Source organism: Tachyglossus aculeatus, chromosome 4 (genome assembly GCF_015852505.1).
Source record: "Tachyglossus aculeatus isolate mTacAcu1 chromosome 4, mTacAcu1.pri, whole genome shotgun sequence".
NCBI lineage: Eukaryota > Metazoa > Chordata > Mammalia > Monotremata > Tachyglossidae > Tachyglossus > Tachyglossus aculeatus.
Window position 1 is genome coordinate 74919777 of NC_052069.1, and position 22106 is coordinate 74941882.

The 22106-nt window shown below is 42.8% G+C and overlaps 1 protein-coding gene across 1 annotated transcript in view; it reads right to left on the reverse strand.

The window, feature by feature from the left end:
* Positions 1 to 238: 238 nt before the first annotated feature.
* Positions 239 to 22106, reverse strand: part of PKHD1L1 (PKHD1 like 1) — a 182939-nt gene continuing 161071 nt past the window's right edge. The window contains 10 exon segments of the mRNA XM_038745633.1: positions 239 to 480; positions 5333 to 5554; positions 11438 to 11591; positions 12520 to 12666; positions 15338 to 15410; positions 15412 to 15478; positions 16152 to 16496; positions 17393 to 17528; positions 18183 to 18340; positions 19670 to 19837. Of these exon segments, the coding sequence (XP_038601561.1) occupies positions 455 to 480; positions 5333 to 5554; positions 11438 to 11591; positions 12520 to 12666; positions 15338 to 15410; positions 15412 to 15478; positions 16152 to 16496; positions 17393 to 17528; positions 18183 to 18340; positions 19670 to 19837 (1496 nt within the window). The 3' untranslated portion in view covers positions 239 to 454.

Below are 22106 nucleotides of genomic sequence, written 5' to 3' on the forward strand. Positions count from 1 at the left end.
CCAAAACCAAACATAAAGGAACATTTATTCACTCAGAAGGTAATAAAGAAAATTTGCAAGTAGAAAATGCTAGCAGGTTCAAGAGAGGTTTGGATAAGTTCATGAAGCCATTCATAATGGGTTACTAGAGGGAAAGTTAGGGATATTAAATGATATATCTGTAACCATTAGGAAGGTTACCAAAGAAGGAAACCAGCATCCTGTGGGCAGCACTGTCAGACACAGAATATTGGGCTGAATGGCTCATTGGTCTCACCCAGTGATGACATATTTTAATGGTCTTATTTTTTCAAACCCTTTGATGTTTCACATCTTTTTAAAGACATGGACTTGAGAAAATGCCTTGGTTATTAACTCAAACTTGGAAAATCTGAATTTTCTGCACTTGATGTTGATATAAGCAGGCCTCATAAATGTGCATCAGGCGATAGCTCTTCATTTTTCAGAGTCTTCTTCAGGGTGTTGCTGCAGTGACTTCACCTGTAAGATAAAAGTAATAGGCATTCTTAAAAAGGGAATAGTGCCTCGTTTCCTTGCAGTCTGTGACACATTTCATTTGAAATGCGGTTTGGTCGTGACACTAAATAATTCCCAGTTGGAAATAATACTGCTAGATTTTCTGTTTTCTCAGTTTCAACTTTTCTTCAATCAGACACCTACTGTGCGCAGAGCACTGTATTAAGTTTCTGGGACAGTACCAGAGAACTAGTAGATGTGATCCTTGCCCTCAAGGAGCTTACAATGTAGTGGGAGAGACAGACACTAAAATAGATTACAGTTAGGAGGAAGAAGGAGAAATGGATCATTATATGAGTTCTATAAGTTGTTATGTACAGAAGTGTTTCAGGTGGTTGAGATCACACAAGTGTGTAGTTGGTGCTGACGTGATAGTTGGGAAACATGACCTGGGGCTGGGGGAGAGAGAGCAATTACTCAAGGAAGTCTTTTTTATATGCTTATTCTTTCCCATTTTCCCTCTCTGCCACTCGTAATGTCTTTCTCCCCCTCTAATCTGTAAGCTCTTTGTGGACAGGGATTGTGTCTACCTTCTCTATTGCATTGTACTCTCCCAAGCACTTAGTACAGAACTCTGTACACACAATAAGCACTCAAGAAATACCATTAATTGATTGATTGGATGTGATTTCTGAAGAGCTCTGAAGATGGAAAGAACTGTGGGATAGCAAAGGTAGTGCAGCTATGCTTACTGGAAGGCAACTTTCTTGGGTGGGATATGTACATGTCCAAGACTGAACTCCTTATCTTCCCTCCTAAACCCTGCCCTCTCCCTGACTTTCCCATCACTGTTGATGGTACTACAATCCTTCCTGTCTCACAAGCCCGCAACCTTGGTGCCATCCTCGACTCCGCTCTCACGTTCACCCCTCACATCCAATCCGTCACCAAAACCTGCCGGTCTCACCTCCCCGACATTGCCAAGATCTGCCCTTTCCTCTCCATCCAAACCGCTACCCTTCTCGTTCAATCTCTCATCCTATCCCGTCTGGATTACTGCATTAGCCTCTTCTCTGATCTCCCATCCTCCTGTCTCTCCCCACTTCAATCCATACTTCATGCTGCTGCCCAGATCGTCTCCGTGCAAAAACGCTCTGGGCATGTTACTCCCCTCCTCAAAAATCTTCAGTGGCTACCAATCAACCTATGCATCAGGCAGAAACTCCTCACCCTGGGCTTCAAGGCTGTCCATCACCTCGCCCCCTCCTACCTCACCTCCCTTCTCTCCTTCTACAGCCCAGCCTGCACCCTCCGCTCCTCTGCCGCTAATCTCCTCACCGTGCCTCGTTCTTGCCCGTCCCGCCGTCGGCCCCCGACCCACGTCCTCCCCCTGGCCTGGAATGCCCTCCCTCCCCACATCCACCAAGCTAGCTCTCTTCCTCCCTTCAAAGCCCTACTGAGAGCTCACTTCCTCCAGGAGGCCTTCCCAGACTGAGCCCCCTCCTTCCTCTCCCTCTCCTCCCCCTCCCCACCCCCCCTGCCTTACCTCCTTCCCCTCCCCACAGCACCTGTATATATGTTTGTACAGATTTATTACTCTATTTATTTTACTTGTACATATTTACTATTCTATTTATTTTGTTAATGATGTGCATCTAGCTTTATTTCTATTCTGATGACTTGACACCTGTCCACATGTTTTGTTTTGTTGTCTGTCTCCCCCTTCTAGACTGTGAGCCCGTTGTTGGGTAGGGACCGTCTCTATATGTTGCCAATTTGTACTTCCCAAGTACTTAATACAGTGCTCTGCACACAGTAAGTGCTCAATAAATACAATTGATTGAATGAATGAATGAATATAATGCATTTGGGAGAGTATGCTAAAGTAAACATGATCCCTGCCCTCAGGGATCTTAAAATTTAGTGGAGGAAGCAGATATTAAGGGAAGAACAGAGTATGTAGAAACATACACAAGTGCTGTGGGAGTGGGAGTGAGGTGAATACCGAAGTAATAATAATAATGTTGGCATTTGTTAAGCGCTTACTATGTGCAAAGCACTGTTCTAAGCGCTGGGGGGATACAAAGTGATCAAGTTGTCCCACGTGGGGCTCACAGTCTTAATCCCCATTTTACAGATGAGGTAACTGAGGCTCAGAGAAGTTAAGTGACTTGCCCAAGGTTACACAGAAGACATGTGGTGGAGCTGGGATTCGAACCCATGACCTCTGACTCCAAAGCCCGTGTTCTTTCCACTGAGCCACGCTGCTTCACTAGAGTACTTAGAGGATATAGATTGGGAAGTTCAGTGGTTAGTCAGGGATTTTCGTAAGACTTTGAGATCAGACAGCGTCCAATCTACAGGGTTCACAATATAAAAGGAAGGAGGAGCAGCGCCCTATCCCCAGTTTTTAGATGAGGAAACCAAGGAACAGAGAGGTTAAGGGATTTTTCCAAGGTCACCCAGCAGACCTGTGGTACAGCTGGGAATAGGATGATGTCTTCTGACCCTCAGGCTAATGGTCTTTTCATTAGCCCATGCTGCCTCCTTAAATCTCCTAAGAGAAATGTATATCCAATATCAAGTGCTTAGTACAGTGCTCTGCACACAGTAAGCGCTCAATAAATACGATTGAATGAATGAATTACTGTGGGAAATCAGACTTAAATTTCCTTTGGAATGCTGATTTTTTTTCTCCAGTATATATAATATATATTATTTACTACAGGTTTGTTTGTGCCCATAACAAGTTCTCCCTCTTTTGTCCCCACCTTAGTGATGTGCAAAACATTGTCCATTGTCCTCTCCCAAGCTCTTAGTACAGTGCTCTGCACACAGGATGCGCTCAATAAATGCCATCGACTGACTGATGCCGGGAAAGAAGGTGGTCTTCCTACGATTTGTAGGGTCAGGATGAAGACTCTGAACTGGGGAGGTAGCAGAGGGAGGAAAAAGAGTGGAATAACAGGGCCTTGGGAAAAACAGACCTCTTCCCCACAGACAGATACTGTTTTACGAGGAAACCCCTCTAGACTACTAAGTGATCTTAGTCAAATTCCACTAAGTCAAATTCCAAATTCCAAATTCCAAATTCCACTGTGGACAGGGAATTTGTCTACCATCTCTATTATACTGTATTCTCCCAAGTGGTTAGTACAGGGCTTTGTACATAGTAATAATAATAATAATGGTATTTGTTAAGCACTTACTATGTGCCGAGCACTATTCTTAGTGCTGGGGTAGATACAAGGTAATCAGGTTGTCCCACGGGGTGTCAGTCTTAATCCCCATTTTGCAGATGAGGTAACTGAGGCACGGAGAAGTTAAGTGGCTTGCCCAGGGTCACATAGCAGACAGCTGGTGGAGCCGGGATTAGAACCCACATCCCCTGACTCCCAAGCCTGTGCTCTTTCCACTAAGCTATGCTGCTTCTCAGTAAGCACTCAAGTCCATAGTTCACTTTGCTGCCCAGATCGTTTTTCTACAAAAACATTCAGGACATGTCACCCCCAAATCTCTCCTCAAAAAAACTCCAGTGGTTGCCCATCTACCTCCGTATCAAACAAAAACTCCTCACCATCGGCTTTAAAGCACTCCATCACCTCCTTCCTCAAATCTGAAAGACAATTACTCTCTCCCCCTTCACATCTCCTCCAAGAAGCCTTCCCAGACTAAGCCCCTCTTTTCCTCATCTCCCACTCCCTTCTGTGTCACCCTCACTTACTCCCTCAGCTCTTTCCCGCTCCCAGCACTTAAGTAATTTTATTTGTACTGATGTCTTTCTCCCCACCTCTAGACTGTAAGCTCACTGTGGACAAGGAATGTCACTGTTTATTGTTGTATTGTACTCTCCCGAGTGCTTAGTACAGTGCTTCGCATACAGTAAGAGCTCAATAAATGCAATTGAATGAATTAATATGATCAAGTGATGCTGATTCTGCATAATTTATCATCATGTCTATTAACCAATAGAGAAAGCTTAGAAGGGCAGATATTTCTGCAGTGTACACAGAAAGACCCTCTAAATGTACTTATGGTCTAATAAAGTGAATTGTACACCTTGTTCTCCTAAAATTGCACAACGCTGAATTAAGGAAACTTGCATTGTGCTATTCATTGTGTCTTGATATCATGTACTTGCCTACATGTGCCTGTGCTCTTAATAGTACTAACTATTGTATTTATACTTAAAATGTGCCAAGCACTGTACTCAGCACTGAGGTAATAATAATAATGATGATGGCATTTGTTAAGCGCTTACTATGTACAAAGCACTGTTCTAAGCGCTGGGGGGAATACAAGGTGATCAGGTTGTCCCACGTGGGGCTCACAGTCTTAATCCCCACTTTACAGATGAGGGAACTAAGGCTTAGAGAAGTTAAGTGACTTGCCCAAGGTCACACAGCAGACATGTGGCGGAGCCGGGATTAGAACCCATGACCTCTGACTCCCAAGCCCGTGCTCTTTCCACTGAGCCGTGCTGCTTCTCAACAGGTAGATACAAGATAATGAGGTCAGACACAGTGCATACACCTCATGGGGATCACATCCTCAGCAGGAGGGAGAACAGGTATTTTAATCCCTGTTTTACAGATGAGGAAATTTAAGCACAGAGAAAGAAAGTGACTTGCTCCAGGTCACAAGGCAGGCAAGTGGCTGGATTAGAACCCAGGTCCTCTGACTCTCAGGCCCGTGATCTTTCTATTAGGCCTCGCTGTTTCTCACGCTCTTGCACACGGATCATTTTCTCTGACACCGCAGCATGCCGTGTCCAAACAGGCTTGTATTGTTAACTGCAACTTCCCCAATTCCCGAACTGTGGTCGAGCCAAAACACGTAGTGGCAATAACACAATGACAGAACTGCGTGTACTTACCGGCAGTTATCTTTAGAATCAGCACAGCAGCCATGAATGTCTCTAAGAGGAATTTTCTCCCTGCCAGGCAACCAACTACAACAGTGGCTCTCTGGGCAGCTGTGCCCACGAAAGCGGACCCTCTACTGTCATAGCCGCTGGGGTCTGACTGAGATGCCAGGCTGAAGGGCTCTGATTCCACCCGGAGGTCACGGAGGACAAATTCAATCTTGAACCGTTCTCCTGTAAAATGAAAACACAACAGCATGTTCATCTTCCGTGTGTCTTCTCAAGAAGTTGCACTTTGGTTTGCCCAGACTGAGAAGGCCGTTACCAGTGTTCCAGGGGAACTGGACACACCGTGTGCCAACTGCAGAATAATCACACCAAGATACCCACCGAGTTTGCATCAGTCCAGGGCAGACAAACTGATCATCTCTGGAACTGCTCAAGAAGAAGGTTCACGCAGATCTTCTAGACTGTGAGTCCGTTGTTGGGTATCTATATGTTGCCAACTTGTACTTCCCAAGCACTTAGTACAGTGCTCTGTACACAGTAAGTGCTTAATAAATACGATAGAATGAATTAGCAACAAAGCCACGCTCTTCCAATCAATCTTGTTGATTGAGAGCTTACTGTGTGCTGAGCACAGTATGCACTAAGCGCTTAGGAGAGTAAGCTATAGCAGAATTGGTAGACACATTCCCTGCCCACAGTGAGCTTACAGTCTAGAGGGGGACAGAGACTTAAGTATCAATGAATAAATTACAGATACATACATTAAATGGGGCTGAGGGAGGGGTGAATAAAGTGCAAGAGTGACACAGAAGGGAGTGGGAGAAGAGGAAATGAGGCCCTAATCAAGGAAGGCCTCTTGGAGGAAATGTGCTTTTAATAAGGCTTTGAAGGTGGGGAGAGTGACCGTCTGTTGGATATGGAGAGGGAGAGAGCTCCAGGATAGAGGCGAGAAAGACGCACTTGAGGTACGGTGAGTAGGATGGCATTAGAGGAGTGAAGTACGTAGTAGGAAATCAGGGAGGTAAGGTAGGAGGGGGCAAGGTGATTGAATGCTTTAAAGGAAAGCATTCCTGCATACTGTCAACAAAAGGGGAGGGAATCAGTACCGTTTGCATCATTAGGAGAGGAATTTCCTTCCAGATTCCTGGAGGAATTTTCTTTGAGAAGAGATTACCTGAGAAGAGTTTACCTCAGGTTCCCACATACTATCAGCGAAAGGAGGAACTAGCTCACCCTGAAGGGAGTTTGGGTTTGTTTGGCTATAAAAGGCAAAAGTCTCTTTTGTAAAAGTATGCATCTACCAGATTGTGTTGGGGTGGTGTACCCTGGTAAGTGGAGACAATGGGAGGCTTTAATAATCAGTGGTATTTACTGAGTGCTATTATGTGTAGAGCACTGTACTAAGCACTTGAGAGAGTACTATGTTACAAACTTAACCCTCTCTAAGCCCTCATTTCCTCTTCTCCCACTCTCTTCTGCATCATCCTGGCACTTGGACTCTCTCCCTTTATTCACTCCTTCCTCAGCCCCACAGCATCTATGTACATATCCATAATTATTTATATTAATGTCTGTCTCCCCTTCTAGACTGTAAAGCTCATTGTGAGCAGGGAACCGGTCTACCAACTTATTATAGTGCATTCTCCCAAGGGCTTAGTTCAGCGCTCGGCACACAGTAAGCGCCCAATAAATACATTTGATTGACTGTACAATATAGCAGAATTAGCAGACACATTCCCTGCCCATTACGGACTTACAGTCTAGGGATAAAGAGGACTTGTTGTAAACCATGATCCTGGTGTGTGATCCTTTTGGTAATGATTACCCAGCATGACAGACCTGTGACCCAAGCCGATCAGTGGTAACCCCGGCCAGCCCTCTCTGGGCTAAGAGCACATATTTTACACCCAAAACTTAGATAGACACATGTGATAACCATTGCTCTTTACTATCAGATGTTGGTAGCCATCTTTTAGATTGACAGGTCATGATGAAGCCACCCCTTGTAGTGACTCTTAAACACACTCTCCTTCACATCACCCTACTGCCACCTCATTCCTTCCTTGCTCCCCTATTGTTAATTTATCCCTTAACACATCTCACTCCCCAACAATCCTCTGTTATTACTCTATTTATTTATTTATTTTAATTGTACATATCTATTCTATTTATTTTATTTTGTTAATGTGTTTGGTTTTGTTCTCTGTCTACCCCTTCTAGACTGTGAGCCCACTGTTGGGTGGGGACTGTCTCTATATGTTGCCAACTTGTATTTCCCAAGCGCTTAGTACAGTGCTCTGCACACAGTAAGCGCTCAATAAATACGATTGATGATGATGATGATGATGCTATTTTTAAAAGACCATTCTACCTTTTCTCCTCTTCTTCCTTTTCCCTCCCAGTTCTCCACACCTCTCCCCCTTCCATCCTTACTTTCCATGAAAGTATTGGTCATAAATAGTGTATAGGAAATAATGCAAAATGTGATTAGTTAAATGTAAATGTTATGTTTTCTGGTGTCATCTTGGCCCGTTGCTTGGTGGAAAAACACGACTCTGAGGGTCCGAAGACCCAGGTCTAGTCATAGCTCTGACCCTGGCCTGCTGTGTGACCTTGGCTAAGTCACTTAACCTCCCTGTATCCCACTTTCCTCATCTCTAAAATGGGGAGTAAGGTATCTGCTTTCCCTCCTCTCGGATTTTAAGTCACATGAGGGGTAGGAACTGTGTTTGATCTGATGATCTCATCTACCTCAGGGCTTAGCTTTGTGCTTTGGGACACAGTAGGTATTTAATAAATAACATAATTATGATTATTAACATGGGTCTAGTTCTAGTGCTAGGTCTACCACTGTCCTGCTGTGTGATCTTGGGCAAGTCATTCTACCTCTCTCCACACCTCAGTTTTCTTCTCTGCAAAATGGGAATATCTATCTCTCTTCACCTCACATAAAGGATGTGAGGATAAACTAGATAACTGTTGTGAAAGCAAATTAGAAAAATAACCACTGTACAAAGTCAACATCTTATTAAGTGTTCCTATTTGCAGTGAATATTCTATTTTGATCTTCTGTTCTCCCAAGTGCTTAGCACAATGATCTGCAACTTTAATGAGGCAGAGGCTGTGGTGGAATGGCAGTGGCTGGGGTGACAATGATGATCCTGGGATTCCCTCTGCTGCTCCACTGGTACAGCCACTGCCTCGGACACATCCAGATATTTTTACATCCTTTATGAACCTGACCAATTCCAAATCATTTGCAAACTCCATCTGTAAATTTACAGATAATAATAATAATAATAATGGCATTTATTAAGTGCTTACTATGTGCAAAATACTGTTCTAAGTGCTGGGGAGGTTACAAGGTGATCAGGTTGTCCCACGGGGGGCTCACAGTCTTAATCCCCATTTTACAGATGAGGGAACTGAGGCCCAGAGAAGTTAAGTGATTTGACCAAAGTCACACAGCTGACAATTGGCGGAGCCGGGTTTGAACCCATGACCTCTGACTCCAAAGCCCGTGCTCTTTCCACTGAGCCACGATGGTTGGCAACTTTAACCTGAGGTATCTGGGAAGTCACTTTCACACTTTTGGGCCACTACAGTGTCACTTGGCACAGTGCCCAGCAAAGTAATTATTATGCTTTCCTGGATTTAATTATAATGTGGTAATTGTGGCACTGTACTAAACATTGGGGTAGATGCAAGATCAGCTAGTCAGACACAGACCCTGTCCCAAACTGGGCTATGCTCAAAGTGGGAGGGAAAACAGGTAGTGAATTCCCATTTAACAGACGAGGAAACTAAGGCACAAAGAAGTTAAGTGGCTTGCCCAAGGTTACACATCAAGCAAGGGGTGGACCCAGGTCCTCTCACTCCCAGGCCTGTGCTCTTTCCAACAGGCCACACTGCTTCTCAATGCAATAATGTACAGTTGTGGAAAGCCCTTTGGCCTAGTGGAAAGAGTATGACCTTGGGTTGTAATCCCATCTCCATTACTTGCCTGCTGTGTGACCTTGGGCAAGTTATTTAAATTATTTGTGCCTTAGTTTGTTCATCTGTAAAATGGGAATTCAATACCTGTTTCCCCCCCCAACTTCGACTTAGACTCTGAGCCCCATGTAGGTCGGGGACCGTGTCCAATCTGATTGTCTTGTACCTATCCCAGAGCTTAGTGCAATGCCTGGCATGTAATCATTTTGGTATTTATTAAGCACTTACTAAATGTCAAGCACTAAGTGTTGGGGTAGATGCAGAATAATAAAGTCCCTCATGGGCTCATAATCTAAGTAGGAAGGAGACCAGGTATTCGATCCCCATTTTGCAGATGAATGACCTGAGGCATAGAGAAGTTATGTGACTTGCCCCGGTCCTCTGACTCCAAGGGTCATGCTCTTTCCATTAGGCCACACTGCTTGCCATAAAAAAAGAAATGAACAAAGTAATGCATGATAACTTTACAAACAGAAAGACCTGTGCTTTCTAATCCTATAATTCACTATCAAGAGTGACAACTGTTTTCTGTAGTGTCTACTAGGTTTCATAAGGTTGAAAAAATTTCAGTCCATCCTTGATTTAAGATGTTTTGAGATACGAGGAATGGCCCTAACAACATTTCTAGATAGATTCCCTTTTTAACTTTACAACACATTGGTTTCAGCTGTGCAACACTAGCCTCGTTTGGGACGCTAGCTCCAGGGGAGATGGTGGGTTCTAGAGGGCCAAAGCAAAATGGGGAAACACTTTTAATGATAATGATGGTATTTATTAAGCGCTTACTACGTGCAAAGCAGTGTTTGGAGGGACTGGTATAAAAATTTCAAGGAGATGTGACAGAGTGGGTGAGGCTGAGGGCAGGGATGGGGAGGGGATTACTCAGTCCCCAATCATCATCATCATCAATCGTATTTATTGAGCGCTTACTATGTGCAGAGCACTGTACTAAGCGCTTGGGAAGTACAAATTGGCAACATATAGAGACAGTCCCTACCCAAGAGTGGGCTCACAATCAGAGCTAACAGAGAAAGTGGCTAGGTCCATTTTACATTAGACTAAGTAAATGTCAGCTATCTTTCCACGGAATATCTCCAACTCAGAAATAGTGGATAGAGCATGGGCCCAGGAGTCAGGAAGACCTGGGTTCTCATCCCGGCTCTGCCACATGTCTGCTGTGTGACCTTGGGCAAGACACTTAACTTCTCTGACCCTGAGTTACCTCATCTGTAAAATGGGGATCCCCTCTCAAGGTTGCAGCTGGAGAGTTTCCAGTACTCTACCAGTCTCGGCCTCAAGCAGAGGCATACCCATTCCATTCCTAGCTTGGGCAGTGGCTAGCGAGTGGAAGCAATCTGCTGCAAGTCAAAATTCACCTGTGCTGGGCAGCAGCGGCATAGGAGACAGTCGAAGATGGAGACTCAAGTTTACTGCACGGAAGGAGGCAATGGTAAATCATTTCTGTATTTTTACCAAGAAAACTGTAGGGATACTCTACCAGAAAAATTGCAGATGGAGAAAAGGGTATTCTGGGAGAGAGTTATCCATCGTGTCTCTATGGGTTGGAAACAACTCGATGGCATAGAAGAAAAATTGGGATAAGAGTGGGAGCCCCATGTGGGATAGGGCCTGTGTTCAACCTGATTATCTTATAGAGAAGCAGGATGGCCTAGTGGCAAGAGCATGGGGTTGGGAGTCAGAGGATGTGGGTTCTAATCCTGACCCCACCACCTGTCTGCTGTGTGACCACGGACAAGCCGCTTAACTTCTCTGGGCCTCAAGTAACTCATCTGATTCTGGATAATTTTGGTGAAAAGTCTCCGATCTCGGTTCAGGAACCAATTCCCCACTCTAACACTGTACTATTGGTTCGGCCTTATAATGGGTCTTAAGTCAAAATGTTTTAAGTAAGAGCCCTTTGACTCAAGACAGATTTTGAGGAATAAATCATGTCATAAATGTGAGGACTCCTGAACTCTTACACAGATGCTTTTTCTCAATAGTAAGCGGTTTCGTAGCTTTACACAGTTAAGTGTACTTCAAGTAAAACATTTTTTATTCTTATGCTGTTTGTATACTGAAATTTTAAAGCTGTTTGGAACTGCAAATCCTTACCAGTTTTAGTAAGACTGAGGTCAGTGTAATTGGCCCAACAACTGTTAAACGGCACTGTTGTATTTCCGCTAAGTCCGCTGATTTGGTTATTGTTGATGTCCTTGAAAACAGCTTTTAAAGTCATTGAAGTGATACCTACTGATACACAGTTGCCCTAAGAAATAAAACAAGTTCCAGTGGTTAGCATGACTAAATACATTTCTCCACCACACACACTCTCACACATGTAGAAATAGGATTCTTTTGAATTATTCAAATAAACTCAGTGAGGCACAGTTCTTTTCGAAAACAGACCTGGAGAGAAGACATGATACTACTTTATTCAAGCTTAGATTTTATAATAGAAACACCAAGGTCACATGATCTCCTACAATTCTAGTTTTTTGGTTATACAGTCATTTGCATTTTATTTACCTTGATAATTACTTTTGTTATTTCATGCCATTCAGTTTGGCACTAATATCAGTACCTCATTAGCATTATACAGGAAACTTAATTGTAACTGCCTAAAATTCTCTTTCTCCAGTAAAGTTACATAATCCTAGCACAGTGAGGAAAAGCACACTATGATCCCAGGATTTAAGATAGTAAGTCAGAAGCTTAGCACGTTTGGACTGTTGTTGGGTTTTTTTAATTGTTTTCCACAAACCTTCTCGAAGTATCTCTGCTGTAAAGAAATCTGGGTAGGCCTTACCCCCTCTATTCCATTAAGTTTCACCCATCACGGGTCCTATTAGGAATCAACCCTGAGGTGGGCAGGAGAAATCTGTACTTGCCTCAGCTCCAGATCTGTGGAAAAACTTGCCTCTAGCCCAGAGGCTAATTGGGTCAGGTCGACCCACTAAACAGCAGTAAACTGCCTCCATGGATGTGAGGGGTTGGGGCAGATAATAATAAAAGAATCACAGGAAGGGAGAGGAGCTGTTAAACTACTAGGTAGTCTAATTTGACTGCATTAATGTACAAGGTCTGACTTTTCATTCCCCTGTTATACAGTACTTGCGAAGGTTTGCACAGGACTTGAACATTTGGATTTGCCACTATTCCCTATATTCCGAGCACAGTTCTACGAGGCGACTTACATCAGAATCCACTGCCTTTATTGAAGGCTGCTGGGAAAACGGTAGTCCTTGCTGTCCTGCAGCTGGTTGGGTAATCACCAAGAGTGAGGATATGAAGGCCATATAGTTTACAGGGAATTGAGACCTTTCAACTGGTCGTGCAGTCAGCTGAAAGAGAAAAGATGTAATAAATGTCCTCCTTCATAACATTCCAAACTGAAACCCCATCCGTGTTAACCAAGCAGTAATAATATCCACTGACAAAGATTTAATTCTGTTACAATATCGCTTCCAGATCTCTAAAAATAGAGATGAATTAGTTCTGGAGCGTTCTGTTTGAACAACCAAACAAGAGCACATTTAAGACTTGTATGCATTTGGAGTAAACCTGTGAACATCACATAAAATATTGACGGATGACTGCTAGTCAATCAACTGGGTAATAACTACTCCCCCTTCTCCTCAGAGGTCTCATCCCTGGGTTTCTATCTTGGTTCGATCCCCAAAACGAAGAGAACCAGTCCTCAACACCAGAACCTACTCCAGCTCTCACTGGTACAGAGTGAATAATAATAAAAATAATGGTATTTGTTAAGTGCTTACTACGTGCAAAGCACTGTTCTAAGCACTGGGGAGGTAACAAGGTAATCAGGTTGTCCCACAGGGGGGCTCACAGTTTTAATCCCCATTTTACAGATGAGACAACTGAGGCACAGAGAAGTGACTTGCCCAATGTCACACAGTTAACAGCGGAGCTAGGATTTGAACCCATGACCTCTGACTCCAAAGCCCGGGCTCTTTCCACTGAGCCACACTGCTTCTTCATAAGCAGCATACTATTACTACTACTTGTACTACTAGTCAATTAGTCATATTTATTGAGCCTTTACTGTGTGCAAGGGAGAGTACAGTATAACAATAGAACACACCCATTCCCTTCCCACAATTAGCTTACAGTCTACTACTACTACTAACAACAATAATTACAATAATTATTATAATTATATCTCAAGTGATTACTATGTGCCAAGCATTATATGGAGTGCTGGAGTAGAGACAGGGTAATCAGGTCTCACATGGGGCTCACAGTCTAAGTAGAAGGGTGTGCAGGTATTTGATCCCCACTCTGCAGAGGAGGAAACTGAGGTAAAGAAAAGTTAAAAGAGATCTGCTCAAGTGGAGCCGGGATTAGAACCCAGGTCCTCTGATTCCCAGACTCTGATTCCCAGGCCCATGCTTTCTCCACTAGGCCATGCTGCTTCTTGAAGATGCTAATATTCCTGAATCCCACTAGGGCTATCTGAGGATTGATATCACTAGCAGTCTGACGCTGGTAACTTTTCCAGTTTATACATTCAACTCTTATTCCTCTCTGTCCTGATCCTAGCAGCCACTGTGGCTCTTCCCTGTCGACAAATCCTCACCTCCAAGACCCTCTGTCTCTCCTTTCCCAGTTGTCCCCTCCACAGGGAGTTAATGTGTATTCTCTGTGGAATCCAGCCTCTCAGTTTCTCCAAGGTCTCACTTTCTTCCCCTATTATCAGTAGTGCTGTCTTGTTTCTATAAACCATAACTTTTAATATCCCAGTGATAGGTCCCTCCACTCACCCCCAGCCATTATTGGTCATTCTGGATAGTCCCAGCTCTCAAGGCAGGGGGAGAAACTCAGAAGTTAGAGGGACCATCCCAAATCAGCCTCCTCCCCAAATCAACGGGGACAGGAACAAATTCATTTACCCATCAACATAGGGAGCCAGTCACAACTTCCATAGGCATTGATCAACTATTTATTGGCTCCAGCAGGAAAAGAACTACTCAGAGGAGAGGAAAATCCAGGAATGGGTCAGTCCTCCATCCGTGGTGGTCCTGTTACACCCCTGTTTGGGTCAGCCAGGCCAACCATCAGCTCACCTCCTCCAGGAAGCCTTCCCAGACTGAGCCCCTTCCTTCCTCTCCCCCTCGTCCCCCTCTCCATCCCCCCCATCTTACCTCCTTCCCTTCCCTACAGCACCTGTATATATGTATATATGGTTGTACATATTTATTACTCTATTTATTTATTTTACTTGTACATATCTATTCTATTTATTTTATTTTGTTAATATGTTTGGTTTTGTTCTCTGTCTCCCCCTTCTAGACTGTGAGCCCACTGTTGGGTAGAGACTGTCTCTATATGTTGCCAACTTGTATTTCCCAAGCACTTAGTATAGTGCTCTGCACACAGTAAGCGCTCAATAAATATGATTGATTGATTGATTGATCAGAACTACTCCATTGCTGGACAATCAAACAGAGAAGCAACATGGCCTAGTGGATCGAGCACGGGGCTGGAAGTCAGAAGGACCTGGGTTCTAATCCCGGCTCTTCCATTTTGCTGCGTGACCTTGGGCAAGTCACTTCACTTCTTTGTGCTTCAGTTACCACATCTGTAAAATGGGGATTAAGATTGTGAGCCCCACCTGGGACCTGGACTGTGTCCAGTCTGATTTGTATCTCCTCCAGCACTTAGTACTGCCTGGCACATAGTAAGTGTTTAACACATATCACTACAAAAACAAACAAAACAAACGATCAATTGAGTGCGTACTGTGTGCAGAGAGCTGTACTAAGCACTTAGGCAAGTACAGTATCAATAGAATTGGTAGATATGATCCCTGCCTATAAGGAGCTTACAGCTACCAATCATTAATATTTTCAACAACTCTACAAATAGAGTTGACAATAAAAAAGAATTCACCTATCCACCAAATTTATGTGTGTCATTCAAGACAGTAGGGGAAGAATAAATAGCAATTTATAAAAATAGCTGGACTGGCCTTTTTTTGTTTTCATCTCCTACCTTAATCCAACCAGAATCACTTGAAGGAGGAACAGGACTGGAAATCGACATGGAAGAGACATTAAATCCTAGATTTTCCCAAGATTACAGCCTGTCCAAGACAATCAGCGATTTCCTCAAGTTCGGAGAATTGCAGCTGACCTGAGGACAAACAACATCCTTTACTATAATTGCAAAACACAGGCTAGAGTGCAGAAAAAATAGAGTATGTGATATTTCAATTCAATTACCCACACAACTTCCTCCTCCTCATCTTCCCAATTGCATAAGATTATGTAACTGCACTGAAGTTTCAGCCACGGTGTGGAAAAATATTACCCTTTGATAAAATACATCTAGAAAAGAACACAGTTTAGTTGCTGCTGCTAAATTATATACCTTTTGGGGTGGTTATAGGGAGGGCAAAATTCCGTATTTACTTGTTTACTTGTTTTTAATCACTTTTATCTATTCTCTTACTCTTACACCTTTGCTGTCCGACATGGGGCTCACAGTCTGTGTGGTGGGAGAACAGGGATCTTTCCCCATTTTAACAGAAAAGGAAACAAATACAGAGAAGCCTATGGCCACTCAGCAAACAAATGGCAGAGTCAGGATTAGAACCCTGATCTCCGGACTCTCAGAGTCATGCTCTTTTCGCTAGGCCACACTGAATGATCTTTGAATTCCTTCATGTTTGTCAAAGATGAATTGCGACTTACTTAAGGAAAGTGACTCTAATCTACCCTTAGATTACCATTGGAAGGCCCTTTTCCGTGTGTGGTCACTTGGACATACGGCCATCCCTTTAACACAAACTCTTAGTAGAACTTACCTCCAGTGTGGTTGATCATTGTCTGCGAGGGTGGATCTCCAATTTGCAGTTCAATGACAAGTTTTGCTGATCTCTTCCTGCGCCGACTCTGCTCTCTAATTATTTTGGTGATTCGGATTTTTTCAGGTGATATCTTCAGGAAGGAGGCAAGATTTTGAGCCAGGCTGTTGGAGTTGTAAAAATCATCATCCAGCATTGCTGGTAAGGCGAAAGAAACAAAGAGAACTGCAGTGGTGTGGATTTCCACAGGAGTGGATCCTTTCACCAGGAGGTAGAGCATTTGAGAGGTTCTATCAAAATAGTTTTCCCCAGGGATGGCGGACCTCAGCCTGGGAAGAGGTTGCCCTGAAAAAAGAGCCAAAATAGAATAGGTCAAAGTATTTCATCCATTATTCTAATTGGAAAATATTATAAACTATGTTTTATAAACTAATCCATCAACTCTACCAAAGTACGTCAGTGATTCAGTGGTTGCTATTGTCATTGAGGTTGAAAATTATTTAAAATGAAGTGAGCATTAGAAAAATCCCAAAAATATTTTGCCCCATCCAGTTAGATTAATCTTTCATATTGTTTGTTAAGTTTTAAATGAACACCGGACTTTGTTTTATGGAGACGATCCGGATTTTTATATAGATACTTGAGGTCAAAAATGTCACCAGCACTGTTTCTCCTGATGAAAACACATTTCCTGGATTTGAATACAAGTCTGAGGGCCATAAACAGTAGGAAAGAACAAGCTTTCTTTGAAAATATACTCTTCATTTTCCTTACATTCATTTACTCACTTGATAGTTTATTAAATCTATCAGGTACAAACCAGATGGGGTTTGTAAGCTCACTTTGGGCAGATTAGACTGTAAACTCATTGTGGACAGAGAATGTGTGTGCCTATTGTTATATTGTACTCTCCCAAGCACCTAGTACGGTGCTCTGCACGCAGTAAGGGCTCAATAAATACGATTGAATGAATGAATGAATGAGGTCTGTGACTATTGAACTGAATATCTGAGCTGATTCAACAGGAAGCTCTGCTATACTCGGAATTGTCCTGTATAAAGTATTGGAGACCAATGCATACAGAATGTGGAAGCTTTACCTGTATCTCAAAAAGTTGTTAAATGGAAAGAAGAGGTCAGAGATCTCTGTGCGCAGAACAATTCACTCAGCTCATTCAATCACTTAATGTCATCTTCAGCCAGGAGGCCTCATGGTCAATGACTAAATTGTTGATTTCATACATGTATACCTACTTGGATTGAATTTACAGACTTTCTTCTGAGGGCTCCACACTGTATTTTCTGGGCAAACAAGTGAGTTGTTCACATACACATCCAAACGCTGAAGTGTGGAGAAAAAAATTGCCACTTGAACAGCCTGTAAAAGACAAATGACTCAATATTGTTTCTTTTAGATGGGAATCTGAAAATACAAATATGCTTTGCCCTTCCACTAATGAGCGTCAGTCACCTCACCCACCCAACAACTAGAGCCTAAAAGAAACCAAGTGGTGTGTTCAAGAAAGCCAAGCCACAATTCTAAAAGGAATTTATTATACTGCATCTCTCTTTTCTTCTTTTTAGATGATTTTTGCCTTCTAAGTCACCTTTCCAGGTTATTCCCTGCTTCTACCCTCCTCTTGGTAAATGCTCCCTTCAGGAAAAATATTCTTTCTGCTCAGAAAAGTCTCAATTCCTGAGGAAGCAAGCTCCAGCAAAACAGATCCCACCAGCTTACAGGATAAAGAGAGAGACAGAGACAGAACAGTATGACTTCACTTTCCCTCTGAAAATGGTTCTCTTCTTCTTTGAAGAATGCTAACACTCTTCTACAAACTTTCTCCCTTTTACAAAACCCTCCTGGGTTCCACTCTCCAGACCTCCTACCATATCCCTCCCTTACTTCCATCCCTTCCTACCTCTTCCTGCTTTCTCACTACTGGCTTCGTTTTCTCTAAGTGTTCTAGTGAGAAGTCGACAGGGCTAAAAGTAGTCAGGATTAGGGGGAAAATCAGACTAATTCTTGTTTTACCTTGTTGTCCTCAACATTAAGCAACATTAGTCGGAGGTTCTGAGGGCTGGTGCCCGTGAAATAAATTTCGTAAGACTTGTTCAGAGCCACGATGCTATGAAACAGGGACAGTCTCCTTTGACACGTATATCCTGAACACCAACCATGATCCTGTGGACCTAATATCAGAACAGAAGAGATGGTACCTTACAATGCAGTTACTTATTTATTTTCTCCTTGAAGTAAATGGCAAATCTTTCCTGAAAATAGCATTAATATAGTGAGCTCCCTCTCCCAAGCCCTTAAAAGGACACGTGTTTCAATCAAGGAAAGGGGAGCTCTAGATACGATTAGCTGGATGTTCTGTGTCCCACTCGGGGAATTCATTCATTCATTCAATCGTATTTATTGAGCACTTATTGTGTGCAGAGCACTGTACTAAGCGTTTGAGAAGTACAAGTCGGCAACATATAGAGACGGTCCCTACCCAACAATGGGCTCACAGTCTAATCCCTGTGCATGCCATGAGCTATGGTAACCTCCATATCCCAGTGTCTGGGTCACTCTCCCTAGCCCCCAGAACACTTTGCTCATATCTTTGGAGACCCTTGGGGCCACTCCAGACTGCCGATTCTGAACTGGATAATTGGATGAGTCCAATCTTAACTCTGGTGTGAGCACATTTGAACTCCTCTGGCCAGACAACTTCCTTCTCCACCATTTCCCAACCCTGACCATCGGTATTCTAACAGAGGCCATCCAGATGGGGGCCAGGCCTCAGACTTGCCTGGACTGAGACCTCGTCCAGGGATAATAATAATAATAATGACATTTGTTAAGCACTATGTGCAAAGCACTGTTCTAAGCTCTGGGGAGGTTACAAGGTGATCAGGTTGTCCCACGTGGGGCTCACAGTCTTAATCCCCATTTTACACATGAGGTAACAGGCACAGAGAAGTTAAGCGACTTGCCCAAAGTCACACAGCTGACAATTGGTGGAGCCGGGGTTTGAACCCAAGACCTCTGGCTCCGAAGCCCGGGCTCTTTCCATTGAGCCACGCTGGATGTTATCCAGGGCTCCCAAAGATCAGGTATGCCCCATCATAGCAGTCTCAGATGGGGACAAAAGGACACCTAATGGGCACGTTCTGGAAATACTGGGTGAGGAACATGATTTTGGGATACTCAAATAAGTGTCATTGGTTTGCTACACTTTTTTGCTCAGCGGGAAGCAATTGTTGGGTTACTTTATTTTCATTATTGGGGCAATTAGGCAGGAAAATGTCTAGAAAATATATTTTTTTTTTCTGCCAACTTGGAGCTGGGCCTCCTAGCTCTCCAAACCTAACAGTAGGATGAAGCCAAAATTTCATTTTATTTGCACAATTGAAATGAAGAGCAGAGAAACCCTAGTTTCTGGAATGTGGTGATAAGATATAAAATATCCCAATTCAACTGCCAAATAAGTCATTTTGGGTCCTTTCTCTCATTTTCACTGAAATCCTTACCATTAATAAGGTCAACATAGCCATCACCAAGAATAGCCACGGGTGAAATTCTTCGCATTTCTGTATCAGAGTCCAGGCTTTCAATGACCAGCATTGCATAATCCATTCCAAAACGACGATAGCTTTGCCACTCCTGTACATACTTACAAAAAGAATCTCGAATGACTCCTAAAACACACACAAAATTGTTGACTAGAACATTTTTGAAAGGATAAAATGATTGAACAGAAAAGGTCATAAATTGCCCACTTTGGGGGATGTCATTTCTCTTGGGTCTAATTTAGAAATGTCTCAGTGGAGGAATTCCAGGTAAAATTGATGGGGACTTAGAAGTTGAATCTTTGGTGTCTGAAATTCATGTACAATTTCGGGACTCTCCAGGACAAATAAAATCATCATTTATAGATGCAGCTCTCATGTTAGGCATACAGTGGCAGCCCTAAGCAGGATACTCTGTGGTTTACTATGCTGAGGCAAGGATCACCCAGCCGTGCATCAGTCAATCAATTATATATATTGAGAGCTGACTGTGTGTATAGCATGGTACTAAGCGCTTGGGAGAGTACAACACAATAAAGTTGGTAGAAACCATTCCATATCCACAAGGAGCTTACAGGCTCTTAATGGGCTAGTTGACGGTGAGGCAGATAGATACAACTGTAAATCTGAGTGTTTGTCTAGAGAGAAATTCAAGCCCTCTATGTTGATTCATTTAGTATGATCTAAATTCCTTTATTTGTTTTGCTTTCTACAGTAGACTGGCCATCTAGCACTTAGAACAGTGGAAGCACTTAACAAATACTATCATTATTTATTCCCCTCTTCTTAGTGGGCTTGATTCTTCCACTGCAGGTCATGAGGATACAATACTGTACCTCCAAAAATCTACAAAAGAATGTGTCTGATTCAATCAATCAATCAATTAATGGTATTTATTGAGTGCTATGTGCAAAACACTGTACAAAATTCCTGGGAGAGTACAATGTACCATACAATAGAATTAGCAGACACATTCCCTGCCCATAACAATCTGAAGGAGAAGGTTGAGTCCAATATGTCATAGAGTCACATCAACCTCAGTATATTTCCGTGGGCAGGGGCCATATCTATAAGCACCCATAAGTCACTTCCCTTTTATACTTCCATGAGACATATATAAGAGTGGAAGGATATTCTCCCACTTCTATGTAAACAATACTAATGATCACAATCACATGTTTCTTATTTTTCCAAAGCTCTCTCATATTAGCTATCTCACTATGTCCTTACAACATTCCTGTTGGTAGGAGGAGGAATCATGTTCTTGTCCCCATTTTACAGATAAGGAATCTGAGGCCCAGGGAGGTTAAGTGATTTGTCCAAGTTCACCTAGAAGACGGGATTAGGGGGCTGAGTAAAGATTAGGTCTCCTAACACCCAGTTCTGTGCTCTTTCTACTAGGCCACTACCTCTGAGGAAGTCTGTTCAGTTTTACAACCACTCTTTATTTACCATCTTCATCATCAATGGTATTTATTTAGCTCTTACTATGTACACAGCACTGTACTAAGCACTTGGAGAGCACAAGACAACAGAGTTGGCAGACATGTTCCTTGCCCACAATGAGCTTACATCCTAGAGTAGGAGTCATATATTAATATAAATAATTCATTTATCACTGAAGAGAGAAGACTTAATTTAACTGAAAGTGCATTGGCTCTTCCAAAACAAATCAAGCATGTTTCTAAAACACTAGACTAAAGGCAGGAATCCTGCTGGGAGATCATTAAGTGGAAATCCTTCTTCTGGGCCAATACTCTAAGGGAACTATCAGAATAAAAGTACTGCCTTTAAAGACAGGCAAAAAACCCTGGGATTCTCTTTTTCATAGTAAATAAAATTCTTCAGTATTTCAGTATCATTCTATAGCCTTGGTAAGAACTTAGTACTGTGGGGAAAAAGACACAAATGGAATTCATCTTCCCATCAAGGCATTTCACTGGGACACCTCTTAAGAATACCATCATCTCTTTATCTTATGATCTTTATCTTTATATCAAGCCTTTACTCCCAGCTTGAGTTGCCAAATTCAACCAAGGGAATTAATTCCCTATCCTTACCCAGGTCAAATTTTGGGTTCAGAGATATCTGTCGGAATTCACACCCCAAGACATACTCCCATGCTCAGATCTTCCCTTCTCCATGAGAGGCCTTTTCAATTTCACCTGACCCCTTCCAAGAAAGATCACCACACTGGGACACAACAAACTGCAGCAAAACTTACTCATCTTTGAGAATCTTTTGAAAACACATTTAGTGCGCTTTCCAGATTGTATAGGAAATGTATATTTCATCAGTTTGCACACCACTGAAGATTTTCTTTTCTTTTCTTACTAAATTTTATTGTCTTATGCTGTTGAGTCATCCACTAATTCAGAAACATTAAATAAATCAAAGG